Here is an 18,700-nt window from a genome sequence, read left to right as displayed (position 1 = left end):
CCTTAGGATGATGCTTCCTTCTTAATTTACTCCAATTTGTAAAACAGGACACCCACAAACCGAGAAAAATAGATATATTTACCACCTTATCAAGTATAATGGTTCAAATTTCAATAAGCAATCGTTCACTGGAGAGCAAAATAGTCTCACTGGTTCAATCACAGCTGAGCACAAAGACCTGAAGACCCGTCCAGCTAACAGCTGTACAGCTCCCAGATCTCATCATCATTCGTGTGAGATTTACAGCTGCTGGGAAACAAATACTGAAGCATGGCTAAAAGCGTTTTTGTGACCTTGAAGTAATCTTAAATTTGAAAAGCAAAACCTGCAGTTTCACCATGTGTCCAAAGGCTGTGTGTGATAATATCAGCTAGCTGTAACACAGCTAACCTACATGAATTTGGGAAGGTGGTTTAATGTGACAGCACAGTCACCTGGCAGCAAGGTTGTGGGTTTGAATCCACTGGTGCCTTCAGTTTATAGGCTCTCCCTGTCCTCCCACTGTCCAAAGGAGGCGTGTTAGCTTTATAAGTGATTTTAAACTGGCTGTCTGTGTCAGCCCTTTGAGAGCTTGGCAAACCTCGTGGCCTCTGGGTCAAGAGGAAAACTACGGTGTCATTTGATGGTTGGGATTTTCTCTGAACGATTGTCTTTCCCTCACAATATAACGATATAAAAAACTGAATTGAACAATGGGGCTGGAATCATTACTGTGACAGCTGTGTTCTGCTGATAATGACCACAGTTTTCCACTAATGGTCAAATGTCCCTTTGACCAGACAGGCCTGATGGGAAAAAGTCCTTCTTGTGGCTAATTTGACCAAATTAACTGAAGCATCAGAAAAGAGCTGCAGAGACAGTCAATTTCTGATGAGCTACTCAGTTTGGATCATTTTGGCTCGTGCAAAACAAACAAACAGTGAATTATCTGTCAGAAAGCAGAGTTATCCACAGCGTGTGACTCACAGTCATTAGCGAGCGTTCAGACTCACGCCACACTCGGCCTGTCACGTCCACTTTGAATGGCGACAGTGAAAACACTTAGTCTGACACTTCATAACTGGGTTCACAGCCCAATGACATCAGTCTTTATGATCTATGATTGCAGCCAGCTGGCTAATCTTTTCTTGTTTGCTTAAGTAGTCCCAAGTGTTTGTTTCGCCCTCTTCAGACAGTTTGTGCTGTGCTGCTGTGCTGAGAGCAGACTGTTTGTTGGTGTTAATAAATAGAAACTCCTTTTCTAAACTAATGTTTGCCATAGTGTTGCTTATTGGCCGTCTTCTCCCAGAAGAGAAGCATTCAGGCAAAGTACTGTGTAGTGAAAAACAACCCTGCTCCTAAACATAGAAATCAGTACAAACTAAGCCAGTTAGGTCTGTTCAGACAATGTTGATAAAAACTTTTAAATACATGCAGAAAGTTGCATAGTCCACAGTCACCTCTCTTACAACGTGTGAGCATGTATAACACTGCTAAAGCTCATCTGCTCGACATGTAAAGATCAGGCCCCACATCTCACAAAGCTACGAGTTATAAAGAGTCTTTGTGAGGTTTTAACTCTGCTGATCTTCAGTGAATGAGATCCATAACCAGTGAGAGATATGAAAGCTCCAGGTGGCATATCTACCAAGGTAGCACTCGGTAATGGTCGTCATCATTTTGGATAGAAAACTGCCAAATATACAGTTAAGACAACTGAATCAAAGTATCATCGAATTTTAGGGTGTCCTTTGTCTGTGAAGTAGTTATCGTACATTTCTCGCCAAAATATCAACGTTTCCAAAGCTGGCTTTAAGCAGTTTTCATGGCAGCACAACCAACCACGTTACACAATACAATGTGCATTGAAATGAATGACAGGAGTAAGAAAACAAAAGGTTATATCAAAGGTTATAACTTAACAGTAACTTAACAGTAATGAAAGATAGAAGTAGGGTTCTAGTTGTGGTCAGATGCACATACCAGGTGCTTTTTCCACAGGTGCTGACGCCGAAGCACCATAGTTTTCACAATCAGCATACAGGGAACACATGCAAGGGCAATCAGCACCAACAAAACCTGGATCGCCACCTAAAGATTCAAAGAGAGAGGTTAATTAAGAAATCAGTATTGTACAAACAGGTCTTGGTCTAAAACAGTACCTCAAACTGTAAATACACAGCACAACATAATAGATTGTCTGTTGCATCTAAACACTGACAATGAAACCCACAAGACTTCAAAATACGAGCTCTGCTGTGCTTTAAAAACCTAACATGCTCTAATCGATCACATGTAACTAAAAATAACAGAAAAACTACAACTGCTGCCAGATCTTCACCTTCATCTTGCAACAAGAACTGATAACTAACGAACAACTAATGTTGTTAAACAACAGCTTGTAGTGGCAGACATCCAAGAAAGGGTCTCCAGTATGAAGAGCTGGACAGCACCAGGCCCCGACATGGTTCACGCCTACTGGCTGAAGAAGCTGACTGCACTCCACGAGCGTCTGGCAGCACAAATGAACCAGCTGCTAGTTGATGAGAGACACCCGGAATGGCTAACCGAAGGCCGGACAGTCCTGATCCTCAAGGACCCCCAGAAGGGACCGGTCCCCTCCAACTACCGACCAATAACCTGCCTCAGCACCACGTGGAAGCTCCTGTCAGGCATCATAGCAGCTAAGATGAACAGGCACACGGGTCAATACATGAGCAAGGCACAGAAAGGGCCAAGAATACCAGAGGCGCAAAACACCAGCTACTGGTCGACTGAGCAGTCAGCCGAGACCAACCTGTGCACTGCCTGGACTGATTACAAGGAGGCCTATGACTCAATGCCCCACACCTGGATCCTGGAATGCCGAGAACGGTACAAGATCAACAGGACCCTGAGAGCCTTCGTCAGGAACTCAATGGGGATGTGGCAGGCAACACTGGAGGCCAACCTCAAGCCCATAGCACAAGTCACCATTAAGTGCGGGATGTGCCAAGGAGATGCTCCTCAGGCAGCAGAAACCCAAGAAAGAGGAGGGAGACGAGGAACCATCATGGAAGGACAGGCCCCTGCACGGTATGTACCACCGGCAGATAGAGGAGGTGGCTGATATCCAGAAATCCTACCAGTGGCTGGACAAAGCTGGACTGAAAGACAGCACAGAGGCACTAATCATGGCAGCACAAGAACAAGCTCTGAGTACAAGATCCATAGAGGCTGGGGTCTATCACACCAGGCAAGACCCCAGGTGCAGGCTGTGTAAAGATGCCCCAGAGACAATCCAGCACATAACAGCAGGGTGCAAGATGCTAGCAGGCAAGGCATACATGGAACGCCATAACCAAGTGGCCGGCATAGTGTACAGGAACATCTGTGCCGAGTATAACCTGGAAGTCCCGAGGTCAAAATGGGAGATGCCCCCAAGGGTGGTGGAGAATGACCGAGCTAAGATCCTGTGGGACTTCCAGATACAGACGGACAAAATGGTGGTGGCTAACCAACCGGACATAGTGGTGGTAGACAAACAGAAGAAGACGGCCGTAGTGATCGATGTAGCGGTTCCGAATGACAGCAATATCAGGAAGAAGGAACACGAGAAGCTGGAGAAATACCAAGGGCTCAGAGAAGAGCTCGAGAGGATGTGGAGGGTGAAGGTAACGGTGGTCCCCGTGGTAATCGGAGCACTAGGTGCGGTGACTCCCAAGCTAGGCGAGTGGCTCCAGCAGATCCCGGGAACAACATCGGAGATCTCTGTCCAGAAGAGCGCAGTCCTGGGAACAGCTAAGATACTGCACAGGACCCTCAAGCTCCCAGGCCTCTGATAGAGGACCCGAGCTTGGAGGACTGACCGCCTGCAGAGGCGAGCGGGGAATTTAATGTTTTTGGGTTTTTTAAATGAGAAAATCCTAAATAAATTCAAACTTGTGCACTGAATAATTTTTCTTAGTCATTAAAGATGAAAGATGCTGAAAACAACTCAAAGGAATCATTAAAAGCCAAAATTACCATGATTTTAAGCCCCGTAATGAATGTATATACCTGACCCCAACTGTACCACTAGAGCGTTTCACTAACAACAAAGCATCCGTGCAGGTTGTCCATGTTCATGTTTTAAGGTGGAACTGTTGTATACTGTGTTATAATATATAGTATATAAATGAACCCCACTAGGTGCCAGCAGCACAATCATACTGAGAGGTGAGAATGATAAGGAATCACACACACACACACACACACACACACACACACACACACACACACCTCGATTTAAAACTGCAAAAAAAATTAACAATTTAAAACCTCGGCATACTGACAGAACGACACGACCTGCACCGTTATGAGAAGAGATGGTATCAATAAGCAAAGCTCAAACTGCTCCAAGCTGCTCTGTTTGTTTTTGTTCTACAGTGAAGCTCGACCTCAAGTTTCTGAAAAAAGGTCATCAGGAAAGTAAAGCACAATGAAATATCTGTTTGCTCTGTAGAACTGCTGAGAGAACGTCCATGCACGACTCTAACATGTCAGTGTGACGCGGATATGTTAGGAGAGGGTGGGTAATGGAAGGAGCACCTGTCCCTCGTAGAGGCGTTTGCTGGTGGGGTCACCGTAGTTGAAGAGACACATGTTGATAAAGTGGATGAGCAGGCTGGGAGCATCCTTGGAAGTCCGGGCGGTGTAGGCTGTCCACTTGTAGAAGATCAGCAGGGCAAGGTAGCCAAACAAGCTCGACATGAAGACAATCTCTGGGATGAAGCCCAGGAAAATGTTCAGAGGCTTCTTGAAGTACCTGCAGCGCAGTGAGGTCACACATGAACAACAGAACAGCATGGTGCCTGTTTGAAAATGATCAGCTGTGAATATGAAGCTAGACGGCACACAACCTTAAAAGTGTTTGAACATTCAGTATCAGCCCTCAGTGTGACTCTTACAGGTGGTTGAAGAGGCTGAGAGACACTCCAAATATCATGTGGATGACGCCCAGGATGACGGACATCTTCATCTTAAAGGAGTTGAGGAAAGTCAGCTTGTTGGTGGCAATATTCCAGATCTGCAGAGAGCACACAGCAGGTTCAACGAAGAGCACCCTGCTACTCTGACACAAGTACAAACAGGCTGACATACAGGTCTGTGCTGACCTCTCAGTGATCTCAGACAGATGGTCTTTTTTAAAGGTACAGTTGTTAGTTTATGAAACAGCTCTGGAGCTGGATATGAGGCGATATGACCAAAAGTATTTATCACCATATACATCTGAAAATTTGCGATAACGATATAACTGACGATGTACTTGACACGAGACAAAATACTTTACAACTCCACAACTTTATTAGTGAAAAAAAACCCCATCAGTGTATTTTCACTTCAACAAGCAGCTGTTTAAGTGCATTAAAGTTCTATAAAAATGTAACAGTGCAAATGCAAACTCCTCACTGACAGTTTAACCAAAAGGCATTTCCAGTGGAAACTGGCCGACATATCCTCAGCATAACCATGTATAACATCCACAAAACTTAAAAAGAGGTGATACACACACAGTACGGTAATATTATGTTGAAGCGCAGTACGTATCACTCCGCGAGGCTCCGCCTACGATAGCCGTAATGCTCCCACAATCCATCAAGCGGTGCGGCTTCGTAGCTCAGCAAAGTCGTACTGAAACATCTGACAGATTTTCGAGCGCCGTGCACATAAAATCGTTTCGAGGTCAGTAAACACAACCAGAGTTCATACATAAGGCACACGGGATTATAAGGGGCTTTGTCGATTTCCAGAAAAATCAAAGGATTGATTTTAAGTGCGCCGTATTTTCCAAACAACACGGTAATAACGACGGCCCGCTAGCATGCGCTACCAAAAATAGTGCTTTGTTGTGTATCTGACGGACGAAAGATAAACCAGTTCCACACCAGTGAAGCTGCAGCATTTTTACAAACCAGTTCTGGTTCATCTGTTTCACTCAACGATCCGCTTTCGCCGCCATGCTTTTTCCGTCATGCGCGTATGAAAACAAAGGCACTGCGCCTGCGCGTTTTACCCATATTCTATCGCCATATTTCATTTTCTTATCGTTGCCCAACATTATACCGGTATCACCGTGAACGGTATGATGTGGCCCAGCCCTACTGGATACTGCAGTTTTCTCAGACAGGGTTCAGGGGCTGGTGACTCATTGTGTCACACGGTCTCACATCTGTGGGGTGTTTAATCATCTCTGTAACACAGTGAGGACCGACAGCTATGGAGCTCTGACAGGAGCGATTGTTGCTTGGCTCACAAACTGGATTATTGGCATTCCTATCAGTGATTTCACCAGCCCAAGATGAAATGAGCAGGTTGTCGTGCACTGGAGACAATTAGAGCCGGTAATTTGATTTAGTTGTTATAGTGAGTACATGTATTGTTTACCGGGTCAATTCCGAGTGGATAAGGTCCACCGAACACGCCGGGAATAGCAGGATCTAACTGGAGAACTGCATTTCCATCAAGAGTCTCAGACCTAGGACAGACGGAAGGAGAAGAACTACAATCCATGCTGCAAGATGAGAAACAGTTTAGAGCACGAACCTGCCAACACACACACACTGGCCACTTCATTAGTTACACCTGGCTAGTAACAGGTTGGACCCATATGATAACGTTGACTTCCTGTCTTACTTTGACAGTCAGTTATCTTGTGTTTTGTATAATTAGCTTTGCTGCATTTAAATTCTAACACTCTTAAATATGAGAGTTTGTGCAGAGATGCTCTCCTGCATGTTATTAACTTACTGCTACCTTCCTGTTAGCGCTGACATCAAACAGGCATTTTCACCAAAGAGCTGCTGCTCACTGAGATGATCTCAGCGGACCAGACCGTCTGGCACAACAACCATGCTGTGTTCAAAGTGAGTGATTGGCTGATTAGATAACTGTTAACAAGCAGCTGAACAAGTGCTCCTGACAAAGTGGCCAGTCAGCAGATCCCTGCCCGCTCTGACTACAGAAGCCTCCTTTAGGTTCCTGCAGGCTCACACACTGAACTGGATTACATGCATCAGATTCGTTTTTTCCTCTGAGGCTGTGTTTGTGCTACTGTTGGTAATTTTAAAGGTTTAGCTGTTACGTCCCAGCTACAGCCGGGTCGTAACAATAGCGTTTTCAGTTATTTCTTGGAGACTGAAGTAAGTTTAATCTTCTAGTTGGCTGCTTCGAGTTAGTGCTGGGGATGACATTCAGTACTGGTTTTAGTCTGGTAGTGGTCACAAACAGGAAAAGTGGAAATCTAAACTTCATTTGTGATGCAGAAAAAGCCTGAACTCACGTCCAGTTGGCTCCTTTGGGGCCAAACATGGGCCTGACACTCCAGCCAGACCCAAACATGTTGAGTGACTTAGAGAAACAGTCATTGTAAATGACGCCTGTGTAGACGGAGAAGATCCCCATCAGGAGGATGATGTAGCGCCCAGCAAAAATCATGTTGAACATCTACAGAAGCAAACAGAAAACACTGGAATATGATGCTTCTGCTCACTGACTGAACAACGATGATTTACTATATTGGATTACTTCTACTTGTATTAACGTACCTCATTGTCACTCTTCTGGGCGAGGAGGCGACTCTCTCGAATGACCAGGTAGAGGGCAGCGCAGGTCATCAACAGGCCGTGGCCCATGTCACCAAACATGACAGCAAACAGGAAGGGGAAGGTGATGATGGTGTACGGAGCTGTAGGCACACAGGGATCCAAACAACCATCATCCAACTCTGCTGCTGAAACTTCACTAAAATGTTTGGCTAGAAGCAAATTTTACACACAAAGTAACGAATCCTTTGTAACAGAACCAAAATCGCTCTGTTCGTTTGGTTGACACATTAGTTTGGCCTGAACACTGAACTGCTGCAGAGTCAGCGAGAGCTTCACATTCACCGCAGTCACAGTCACAAGTTTGAATGAACAGTCATTTCAATATGAGCCAATGACCTGGATTGATTTCCCGGTAACTTCCGATGCCGTAGGCGTCCACAATATTCTGGAAGCCTGATGTGAACTTGTTGGTCTTGTTGAAGGTGGGTGGAGTCTGTTTGGTCTGCATCCTGTTTAGGATGGAGGGCACTGTTGATCCACTCCTCTCCTGTGAAATAAAGCCTCGTTTAGAAAACCTCAGACCTCAGTGAGTTCCACAGTCACTGTGACCTCGCCCTGTACCAAGAACATGGCCATGTTCCTTATCCACAGGTCCACAGAGCAGTGAACGTTGTCTTTACAGCTAAACACAGAGCATCTCTCAGATACTGTCCTCATCCAACTATCAGCGGTCCCCAACCCCGGGGGCTCGTTTGGTACCAAGAATTGAGGCTCAGGTGTGAAATTTATGGTTTTGATCATTAACTCGGTTTCCCTGGGTCTTTTCCCGTGTGCTATGAATAAATCTTCTCTTGGTACTGGTGCAAGATACCACAGTTTGTGTCTCGGTCCTATCACTTTATTGTGTTGGATTTATCCGCGACACCTTAAAGGCCGGTCCGTGAAAATATTGGTCCGTGGTGCAAAAAAGGTTTGGGACCGCTGAGGTAACTTATTAGTCTAAAGAGGGAGATTCCCCGTCAGGTGTTCTTTAAGCATTACGCAGCTTTCTGAGGCTTTTGTTGCCCTGTGCCAACTTAAATGTAAAATATGACATATAGAAGTGTTTTTCTATACATTCCCTTCCATTCTGCTCAGACATCTCTTATCTCTGCTATGCAGATGATATTCAGCTGTACAGACAGTTTTCTTCAACTAAATCGCGACAAACTGAAATAACTGTCTGTGCAGCAGAAAGATGTGTCTGGGATAAAGGAGACACTTGGACGTGGTGGTTCTGTGGCCCGTGTGGATGCACATGTGAAGACTCCTTCCTGTGTTTATCATCTCAAACATAAGCTGCACTGTGTCACGTCCTGAACTGGAAATGATTATTCACACTGTTGTTTCATCACATTTGGATTCCTGCAGTGCACACGTGTCTTAGCAAAACCTCCGTAGAGCGTTTGCTCAGAATGATCCCGACAGGCTTCGACAAAATCCTGATGCAGCTGCACTGGCTTCTGGTTTATTTCAGCGTGCAATATAAGATTCTTTTATTGACATGGAGAGCGTTTCACGTGCAGGCACTAGTTTATATCAGAGAGCTTCTGCACCCATGTGTACCTCGTGGTCCTGTGACCAGGGCCGGCTTGCGGCGCCCCACACTGAGCTGAACACAAAAGGATCAGAGCCGTGTGTTCAGTGGGCCCACGCTCTGGAACTCTCTCTTCGGACTTCAGATCAGTCGCCTCCAGTTAAAAACATATTGTTTTAAACCTGTTTTGCATTCATGTTTTTTATGCATTGTTGGCTCTTGTGAAGCACTTCGTGACTGTATTTCTTAAAAGGTGCCATAAAGTTGTACTGACTTACTGCTGGGTAGTAACTATGGGAACATTTCAACAACATCATCTGCTCTTTGCACTTCTGATTAGATGCAAACTGCACTTGGTTCACCCGTATTTATACATGTGTAATGACAATAAAGTTGACTCCTAACTAAGACACAGCGATTCTCTTTGGAGACATTCTAGTTTCTTTTTGCTTACTTTATAAAAATTCTCCAAAGTAGGACTAGAGATCCCAACCTGAGTCCAGGTTTGTGACCGTGGGTGTCTGTGGGCTCAGATGCACAGCACGAGAAGCAGAACAGAGAAATGTGCGACAGGCTGCAGAGACAGGACCAAACTCACCGTTCCTCTGCGCAGAGCAAACTGGATAGAGTCCAGGTCTGAGACAGGACACCACACCTCAGCTATCAGACACTTCTGCGTGACGTCGATGTTGCAGAGGTTCAGCGTGTGGTAGATGGCCTTCATCTTCCTCACCTTGATGAACCACACCCGCATGGTCTTAGAAGCAGCCTGCAGCACTCGCTGACGGTGGTCCTCGGTTTGGTTCAGCACCTACAGCAGCAGCGTGGAAGGATGTTTCATTCTGTTAACCTGACGCACGCTTCTTTGATTTTTCACGTTTTCTTGTTGAAGTTTGAAATGTGCAGTTTTAGCAGTGCAGAAAACCTCCGTCACATTCATTCACACAACTTGTATTTCAGTGTACTGCTCGGCTCTGCTGTGGCAGGGCGTCTGGCAGCATCAGACCGGTGCAGACCTTTCAAGCAGAACAGGCTTTTTTCCTGTCTTAATAAGGAGAAACGGGGGAACCACAGCACATAAAGGACGCGGCTCTTTCAGAGATAAGACGTGTAGCACAATGAAGCCTGTCTACACTACAAGGGCCTTTGTAATTTGACTGGAAATAAATGTTCTCAAGGAAAGGTGCAGGAGCCAGAGCGTCTCATGGATTTCATCTGGTTTAGTGAGCAAAAGAAGTGCACAGCTAACAGCTCTGCGGCATCTGTCCAGGGTCGACTCCTCCCCTCTGCTTTATTTTTACAAGACTGTAAGCATTTGGCTGATGCCTGTAGAGCACACATAACTTACCATTTGGAGGTCATCGATGCGGCTGTTGACTCCAGCCAGCATCTCCTTCCTCTCCTGCGGGGTCTCTGGGCAGGGGTAGAGCGACGCACGGAACCTGCAGGAACGCCACAGTCAGCCTGACCACACAGCGTGCAACACACCGGTCGCAGCAGATGGCCCCGCCCCTCCCTGACTTTATCACAGGCCATGTTACACTGGACATGTCGTACATTTGACTAGAATAAGATCAAAGCCTTTCGTGACGACAGACAGACGGGACATGTGTGTCACTCTCTACAGAAAATGTTCCACTCTGTGGATTTACAGCTGTCACACAGCGCTCACATTCCCACCTTCACTAGCACTCAGCTGTGATGCTACTATGTGATCGTGAAACGGTGTCAGGACTAAACATAAGCATGACGCTGCGTGATTCTACATTCTAAAACCTAACAGTGACAGCAGCAACGGTTTTTCATGCAACACCCACCCCTCACAGATCTTCTTCACCCGGTTCTTCAGCTGGTCACCCTGGAAGAAGATGATGAACACTGACTTGTGGACTTGGTCTCCCTGTTGAGAGGGAACGAAACATTAGATAGTGCTCTGTGTTTAACCCCACATGTATTATTCATCTGCTTTATTATCCCATTCTTGTTTGAAATTCTGTTCTCACTACTACTCTCCACAGCTCCACTGTTACTATACTCACTGTGGTGGGGTCCTCTAGTGGGTCCTCGATCTCTGCCTTCCTTAAAAAGACATTACCACGGCACACCCTCCACAGCATCCGCTCAAAGGTGGGAATCCTCTCCCTGCTGATCACTCCGGCCACAAAACTGCACAGACACGAAACCAGCACGACAGAAACGTCGCAGCTTATAATCCATCACAGTTCACGAGTGACAAATGTGACCTTGAGATCCACTAAGACACAGGTGTCCAACTCCAGGCCTCAAGGGCCGGTGTCCTGCAGGTTTGAGACGTGTCCTTGGTCCAACACAGCTGATTGAAATGGCTCAATGACCTCCTCAACATGTCTTGAAGTTCTCCAGAGGCCTGATAACGAACTCATCATTAGATTCAGGTGTGTTGACCCAGGGGGAGATCTAAAACCTGCAGGACACCAGCGCTCGAGGCCTGGAGTTGCCTATCCCTGCACTAAGGGATCAGGATCATATATTTGATGAAATTCTGACGAGTACTGTGCCGACACGCCTTTAGCCAAATGAGCTAAACATGCAAACTCCCAGAGAGAGCAGTTATAAGAGACAACAGTCTCAGTACTTCTTCAGTACTGTGGTGAGCATTTAGCATCTAGCTCCGCTTGCATCAGCAGATAAGGTTGGCTTTTTCTGCTGTTTAGACTGACTGTAGCTCAGCAGGTACAGCAGGTTATCTACTAATCAGAAGGTTGACGGTTCGATCCCTGCCTGCTCCAGTCTGCCTGCCAAACACTGTTCGACAAGATGCTAACCCCAAGTTGCTCTCTGATGCATCCAGTGGAGTGTGAGTGTTAGAGAGAAAGCCCTTCTGCTTGTGTGAACGAGGCGCGTTGTATAAAGTGCTCATAAGAGGAAGTCCTTTCACCATTAACCATTCCTTCACTGTGGACTTTATAGTTCCCCAGGATCACTAACCATGAGAGAGCCAGAAGATCATTTTTAGTTTTTAAATTGATGTTACTTTATACATTTATCCTTATTATTTACCCCAGTCTGAGTGGGGCCCCGCGGCCCCCCTCACTACCCTCCATCAGAGCCGATGACTCCTCCAGCAGGTTAGGATCCTCCATCTGCCAACAAAATAACAAAAAGCACCTCATCAGGTGTAGGAAGTTAGCAGTTAGGCCCATGCATCACACAAAGACTTTTGCACTGCCGCTGCAAGGCCTGTAACAGCTGCACAGGGTGTGAAACATCAAATAAAGAGTTAACACATGTTCCAGTGAGTTACTGCAGAGTGCTGTGACTACTAGAACCATTCTTTTACATTTTATGTTCGAAAGACGTTTTTAGGTCAGCTAGTCACAAATTCGTTGCACAGACTCATGTGACCTGGAGCAGAGCAGGTGCATGGAATGGGAAACTGAAGAAGCTTATAGTATTTGTTCAACAGGAAAGTGATCCTGATTAAATAAAACAAGCGCACACAGTACAAGAAGGACAAAGGCAGGACTGAGGCCATACAGCATAGACACACAAGGGAACAGGTGTGCAAACATACAGGTGAAAACAAGGCAGTAAAACTGAGTGCAACACACACTGGACAACAGACTACCAAAATAAAACAGGAAGTAAGGTAACACAGAGACAGCGGGAAACAGGAGCTCCACACTATAACCACGAACAGAACTGGGACCAGGCCAGGACAGAAAAGTCCCAGAGCAGCTGGTTTGTGGGTCTGTCTGCATCCACTCTGGTGCCCAGTAACAGAAAAGCTGGCCTCACATTAATGACTGACTCTGATATTGAAGTTTTTCCCATCATGCTTTTGCAGTTAGTTTTGGGTCCTTTGCACTGTGCTGTGCTGTGTTATCAGTGTCTGAGCCCTTCACTGCACCACTGGTCACTTTGGTTCCACCCGTCCCAGTATGTCTGTGTACAGACGGTGAGAGTAATCAGTGGTTTGTTGTAAACTAGGCTAACGGTGGCGGTAGACTCTGACGGGGACACGCCTGCCTGAGTGTTTCTGTCCTGGTTACGTGTTATGAAAGGGTTTTTTCCTAATCATGGAAATAATTCTGCCATCATGCACTTTGTCTTCTCTCAGGCCTGTTGGTGCATTCAGTCATCCATGTTGAGTTAACCGCCTCCTGCCTGTCTGACGCTGTAGGTTTATCCAGCCTAATGATGCCCGCCCTCACCTGCACTAACATCTCTTTGAGTCTCGTATTTAAAATTACATTTAAAAGCAGCGAAAGGCATAAAACACTAAGTCAAGACTTTAAATCAACTTCAGAGGTTGTGTCTGCTTCCTCTGGCCTCACCAGGCCTGCACCACTGACAGCTGACTGATGTGCTGTCAGTCCACTGTCCCAGAAACTTGAAGGCTGTGGACTGTTTATGGACATAGCTGCAGTTCTTAAATAAAATCTCTCAAAAATGTCTGCACTTCAATGAGATACTCGATGTTTGATTTACAATCCAGTGTTCAGAGGTAAACCTGCAAAACTGTGTTTGTCCCAAACATTCTGGAGGCACAGCAGGCGGCTCCAGACAATGTTGTAGCTGCAAAGCTAATGTCATCGTCTGCTGTCTGACAGGGAACTGCTGCCTTAATCGATGCGTAAACAAAGCCACTCTAACACTCTATGTTCTTCTGTGTAGTGTACGTGTGAGCAAACCTCGTTAAAAAACTGCTGCGTTCGGTGGAGGATGTGTTTGAGCTCCGTCAGCTCCAGGAAGTTCTTCTTCAGGGCTTCCTGGTTGGTGTTTATCTCCTTTAGTTCATTCTCCAGCTTCTCAAATGTGGCCTGCCAAACACACACAGTTAATTGTGATAATGTTGATACGTTATTTTGATAGATACAACATTTTGTACCAACTCAATAAAAGCGATGGACAAGAAGGAAACACTGTTTTGGAAATGGCTGATTACCTCCAGATCAATCATGTCTCTGGGAAAAGGTACTTCCGGGTTCTCTCCAGTGTCCACTGTCGGGATGTTGGCTTTTTTGATCTCCTTCTCAACAAACCCTGTTCATCAAGGAAACTCGGTGATTACCTCGTTACCACAACAAGGGAACAGAAAGTGAGTCAGACTCAGCAGCACTCACTCAGCTTCCTGTCCATCTCCTCGCATCTCCTCACTTCATTCACAAACTTGCGCTGGAACACGTTTACATCTGGATTCAGCTGTTGTTAGAAAAAGACCAGAAATACATGTTTCAAAATGTATTATTGGAATTTGTCATTCACTAAAACCAGCTTACACCATGATTATCAAAAATGACTTCTACATGTCAGTGTCAGTCTGGCACCATTCATACTCACATCTCTAAACTGGACCATGCCCAGTTCTCCCAGCTCGCTCACACAGCAGTAGGCTGCCTCTGACTGGAGAAAGAGCTGGGCCAGAGTCATCTCCTCACTTCTGAACAGTTCCCCCATGATGACCTCTGCACTCCACCTCAGCTAGGATCAACAAACACTGCAGCACCTATGCGGCAAGGAAGAATATACTACTCCAATGGATTTATGAAAAAGTACCAACTCTTAAAGGTTGGCAAAGAGTAGTGTTGGATTTAGTGCCACTGGAATATCTTACATGTATACTGCATTCAAAAACAGATCAATTCTTTAAGGCGTGGGAACCATACTTGAACTATGTGGAACCTGATGTTTCTAATATTATGTTACAAGGATTCTCTTGAGTGTTTAAACTGTAATGGAACTGAGCTGGTTTTTTTGTTTTGTTTTTTTGTGTTTAGTTATCAGTTTGTTGTTTGTTTTATGTTTGTTTATTTTTTGGTTTTGAATTGTACACTGTGTTATGTTATGTAATTATGTATTATTTGTGAAAATAAAAAGTTAAAAGGGAAAAAACAAAAACAAACAAACAAACACTGCAGCAACGACAGGAAGGTTCAATAACAAGTACACAGTGCACAATAACTAGATAATATAGCAAATATACCACAGTCTCATTATACTTGGCTGCCCTCTTCAGACTTTCCTATAATAAAGCGTAGTATGGTTTCAGGTTTATACGGGCTGCAGTTACTAATCATTTTCTTCAGTGTTTTATCTGTAAAATAATCAAATAGTTATTTGTGTCTTTAAACTGTTTGAGAGCGGCTTCCTCACAAGAAAGCTGCAGGTGAAAACCCTGCTGGGGGCATTTCTACACCTGTCCTCTCTGTGTGGGCTTCATCGGGGTCACCTCCCACACACCACAGACATAAGACGCAGTATTAGGACCAACAAAAAAATATTGTTGGTCAATTTGAGAATAAAGTGGGAAATCTGTTTTGAGAAAAACACTGAAATGTGGATTTGACCGTTGTTGTTTGGCTGCTACAGCCTCTACACAATGAGATGCAACATCCTCCTGATTGTATGAGGGTGTATGGATAATCTTGCATCTGTCCATTATCAGCTCTTTTTGTACAAGCTCTCAGGCACGCACTTTAAACTGCACGGTGCTGATGGAAGCGTCCTGCAGCAGCAGGAAGTCAAATAAGACGAGTGCACTGTAAAAACCAAAAGTCCCACTGACACGCCACAGACAGGAAACACCACACACACCTCATAAATCGTATAGAGGATGAATGCACTGGCAGGAGTCTGGTTTTAGCAGGTCTATGTCTCACTCGTGTGCTGTAAGTAAACGGATGATGCTAGAACAGGCTAAAGATGCTAATGCTCGTCTGTCAGACCGGCTTTACGCACGACAGCGGGCTGGGCTCCACACCCCAGGACGATGAAAGCCACATAAGGAATCACCAGGATTAATAATCGTCGACGTCATAAATGTAGTTCCTGTTGGTGATTAGTGCATCAACAGAGGCTTACGGAGCATCGCTGACGTCACTGCATCCCTGCTGATGCAGCTCTGTCCTTCACTGCTCAAGGACGCTGCTGGCTCAGGCCTACAGCCGCTTCATTCACACTCATTTTAAATATGAATAACTATAAACAACGACGTAACTCCGCTGTGTGGCAGGATACCGAGTCCCCACAGCCTCATCCCGTGCCTCTACGAGAACACGAATCACTGCTCGTAAAACTAACCTTGAAACAGACCTCACTGCAAACACAGAGGAGCTGACCACCGCCTCACAGCTCACACGGACAAACGTGGACCGTGGTTCATAATCCTCAAACACCCACCTCCACAGTATCTACACTCACCTCACAAGCTGCAGCTCGTCAGCCCTCTCTTCACACTTCAGTCTCCTCCTGGATGCTGCGGTGGTCCTGCGCTGCGTCAAGTTAGATACACTTCAGCAGGAAACATGTCCGATGGGAGGATTTCAAAGTAAAATGACTGTATCTGTATCTCAGGGATTTCTTTCGTTTTGACGATGGACACAGAAGTGATATTCGAACTTACACATCTCAGATGTGAAGGATGTCCTGCGCAAAACACGCTAATACAGCAAATGGGGAAATCTGTTCAATGGGAATATATTTTGAAAATGTTGAAGGTGATTCACGGCTTTTCTGCGGGATACATCCCTTTGACCTATCACAGTGTGTGGGGTCGATTCTTACTGCTCAGTCCCACCGAGCCCTGATGTCTGAGCATTTTAAATGGTAAATGGCCTGCATTTGTATAGCGCTTTTCTAGTCCATAGGACCCCAAAGCGCTTTACACTACATTCAGTCATCCACCCATTCACACACACATTCACACACTGGCGATGGCAGCTACATTGTAGCCACAGCCACCCTGGGGCGCACTGACAGAGGCGAGGCTGCCGGACACAGGCGCCACTGGGCCCTCTGACCACCACCAGTAGGCAAACATGGGGTTAGTATCTATTTTACATGAAGACACAGAAAACACTGAAAGAGCTCAAAAGCCATCAAGAAAACTTAGAAGCTTTGCATCTACACATCGTTTTTAGCTCCCAAATCTTTCATGAAGAGCTGCATATCAAGTTCTGATTAACTGATTGTCATGTTCTTACTTGTGCCTATACGATGTTTATTACCAGCTAAAGAGCAGAGCTACCAGAGCCCCTCTTCTTAAGGTCTAACAGATGCTGTGTCCACGACTAGCCAAATGTTGAGTCAGTACTAATGAGAACCTGTAGAAAGTTTCCTATTACGAAAGCCACAGTAGTAGTTTCAGCATCTCTCAGTTCCACATGGTGCCGGGTTTAAATCAGGACCCTGGGAGGCTGCCAGTGAGCAATTTTGGAGCATGGAATTCCCTTAATGTACATAAATTACCACAGCAGACGACTGCATGGAGCAGCTTTCTGCCTCATTGTGTGTGCCATGTGTTTTTCATAACGTGTGCCATGGAGATGCCTTCAATAACCAAATATGACTGTATAACTGAAAGATGTTGGCTGGATTTCCACAGATTTAAAATCAGCCTCTTTTAAAAATCATATGTTAAAAGATTTTGTTCTCACAGCTTCTTGACTGTTATTATGAAGCAGCCCAACTTATTTAAATAAACAGCTTTTATCTTTGGGATGGCTGTCATGGCGTAGAGGGCAGAGGTATCCTGTCATCATTAACCTTAACACTCAAAGTCAGTGCTTCAGTAAACTGTCTGTTCTTTACACTGACTCAGTCATAGATATGTACATTTGCAAAGTTTTGTTGCTAAGATTAGATTAGAAGAGATGAGAAATAATTTATTTATCCCAGAATCTGGGAAATTATTGTGGCACAACAGTTAAAGCATGAAAACATTTACCAACTCATTAAGATACAACATCAGAGAACTAACCAGGTCAGATGACAAAAACAAAAATAAAATACAGTAAAGAAGGAGTTTAATTAAATAAGTGTTTGTATGTAAACACGTCACTGTGTGTCTGTAGCAGTTTCTGGGTTGAGTGCACTGCTGGGGTAGTTTTCACATGGCAGGTGAGCATGTTAAAATCCTATTCCATGCTTGCATGCCGTGGGGCAGGAACTGGAGAACAAAGCTGATCAGCTGATCACTCCATGGCTCTGAGAAAAAAGCACAAAGACATCATCTACAGAGACAGTACCCCATAAGGAGACAGCTCTCCAGCAGGTCATGGCTGACTGGAGCTCCATCAGTAAGGACATGGTGATCCCGGAGACAAGTCATCCTGCAGTATGTGAACATGAAAATGAAGTAAGACTTGGAGCATACCTGCTGAAGCTGTTTCTGCTACTTTAGAGTCCCAAATCAAAACAACGGTTAGCTCAAAGCACTTCATATTGTAAGGTGAAGACCCTACAATCATACAGAGAACAATCAGATGAGCCTCTGTGAGTATCACTTGGCAGCAGGGGGAAGGAAAAACTCCCTTTGAACAGGAAGAAATCTCCTGGAGAACCAGGCCCATCTACAGTGACCAGTTGGGGAGGAAGACAGGAAGAGAACCAGAGATTAATAATGATTAGATGTAGAGTGGTGTACAAACACAGGTGAGTGAAGAAGAAATGCAATCGTTAGTCTGCCTGCCTATCTGTTCTCCCGCTACAATCAGCTGATTTCAGCTCGTGTGTCAGAGGAGGAAATAGTAGCGCAGTTTAGAGCACATGGACGAGACTTTTATTATTGTAGGAGAAAGGACGAGATCTGTGGTCATGA

The 18,700-nt window shown here is 45.2% G+C and overlaps 1 protein-coding gene across 4 annotated transcripts in view; it reads right to left on the bottom strand.

Moving 5' to 3' along the window:
* The window catches only part of LOC102210478 (V-type proton ATPase 116 kDa subunit a isoform 1-like), a 29,371-nt gene extending 12,959 nt beyond the window's left edge, over positions 1 to 16,412 (bottom strand). For all 4 annotated transcript variants that reach the window (XM_013914834.1, XM_013914835.1, XM_005748714.1 and 1 more), the window contains exons 1-17: positions 16,303 to 16,412; positions 14,443 to 14,608; positions 14,226 to 14,304; positions 14,048 to 14,145; positions 13,794 to 13,922; positions 12,160 to 12,242; positions 11,160 to 11,286; positions 10,938 to 11,020; positions 10,469 to 10,562; positions 9,719 to 9,931; positions 7,941 to 8,091; positions 7,545 to 7,684; positions 7,280 to 7,443; positions 6,385 to 6,475; positions 4,908 to 5,026; positions 4,549 to 4,765; positions 1,963 to 2,070 (exon numbers count right to left, since the gene is read on the bottom strand). In XM_013914834.1, the coding sequence (XP_013770288.1) occupies positions 1,963 to 2,070; positions 4,549 to 4,765; positions 4,908 to 5,026; positions 6,385 to 6,475; positions 7,280 to 7,443; positions 7,545 to 7,684; positions 7,941 to 8,091; positions 9,719 to 9,931; positions 10,469 to 10,562; positions 10,938 to 11,020; positions 11,160 to 11,286; positions 12,160 to 12,242; positions 13,794 to 13,922; positions 14,048 to 14,145; positions 14,226 to 14,304; positions 14,443 to 14,559 (2,013 nt within the window). In that variant the 5' untranslated portion in view covers positions 14,560 to 14,608; positions 16,303 to 16,412. The remainder of the gene's footprint in view (positions 1 to 1,962; positions 2,071 to 4,548; positions 4,766 to 4,907; positions 5,027 to 6,384; positions 6,476 to 7,279; positions 7,444 to 7,544; positions 7,685 to 7,940; positions 8,092 to 9,718; positions 9,932 to 10,468; positions 10,563 to 10,937; positions 11,021 to 11,159; positions 11,287 to 12,159; positions 12,243 to 13,793; positions 13,923 to 14,047; positions 14,146 to 14,225; positions 14,305 to 14,442; positions 14,609 to 16,302) is intronic.
* Positions 16,413 to 18,700: the final 2,288 nt, after the last annotated feature.

The sequence above is a fragment of the Pundamilia nyererei genome, unplaced genomic scaffold (assembly GCF_000239375.1).
Source record: "Pundamilia nyererei isolate P.nyererei 1_Seehausen unplaced genomic scaffold, PunNye1.0 scaffold00228, whole genome shotgun sequence".
In the NCBI taxonomy this organism is placed as follows: domain Eukaryota; kingdom Metazoa; phylum Chordata; class Actinopteri; order Cichliformes; family Cichlidae; genus Pundamilia; species Pundamilia nyererei.
This window is presented reverse-complemented; position numbering and strand designations above follow the sequence as displayed.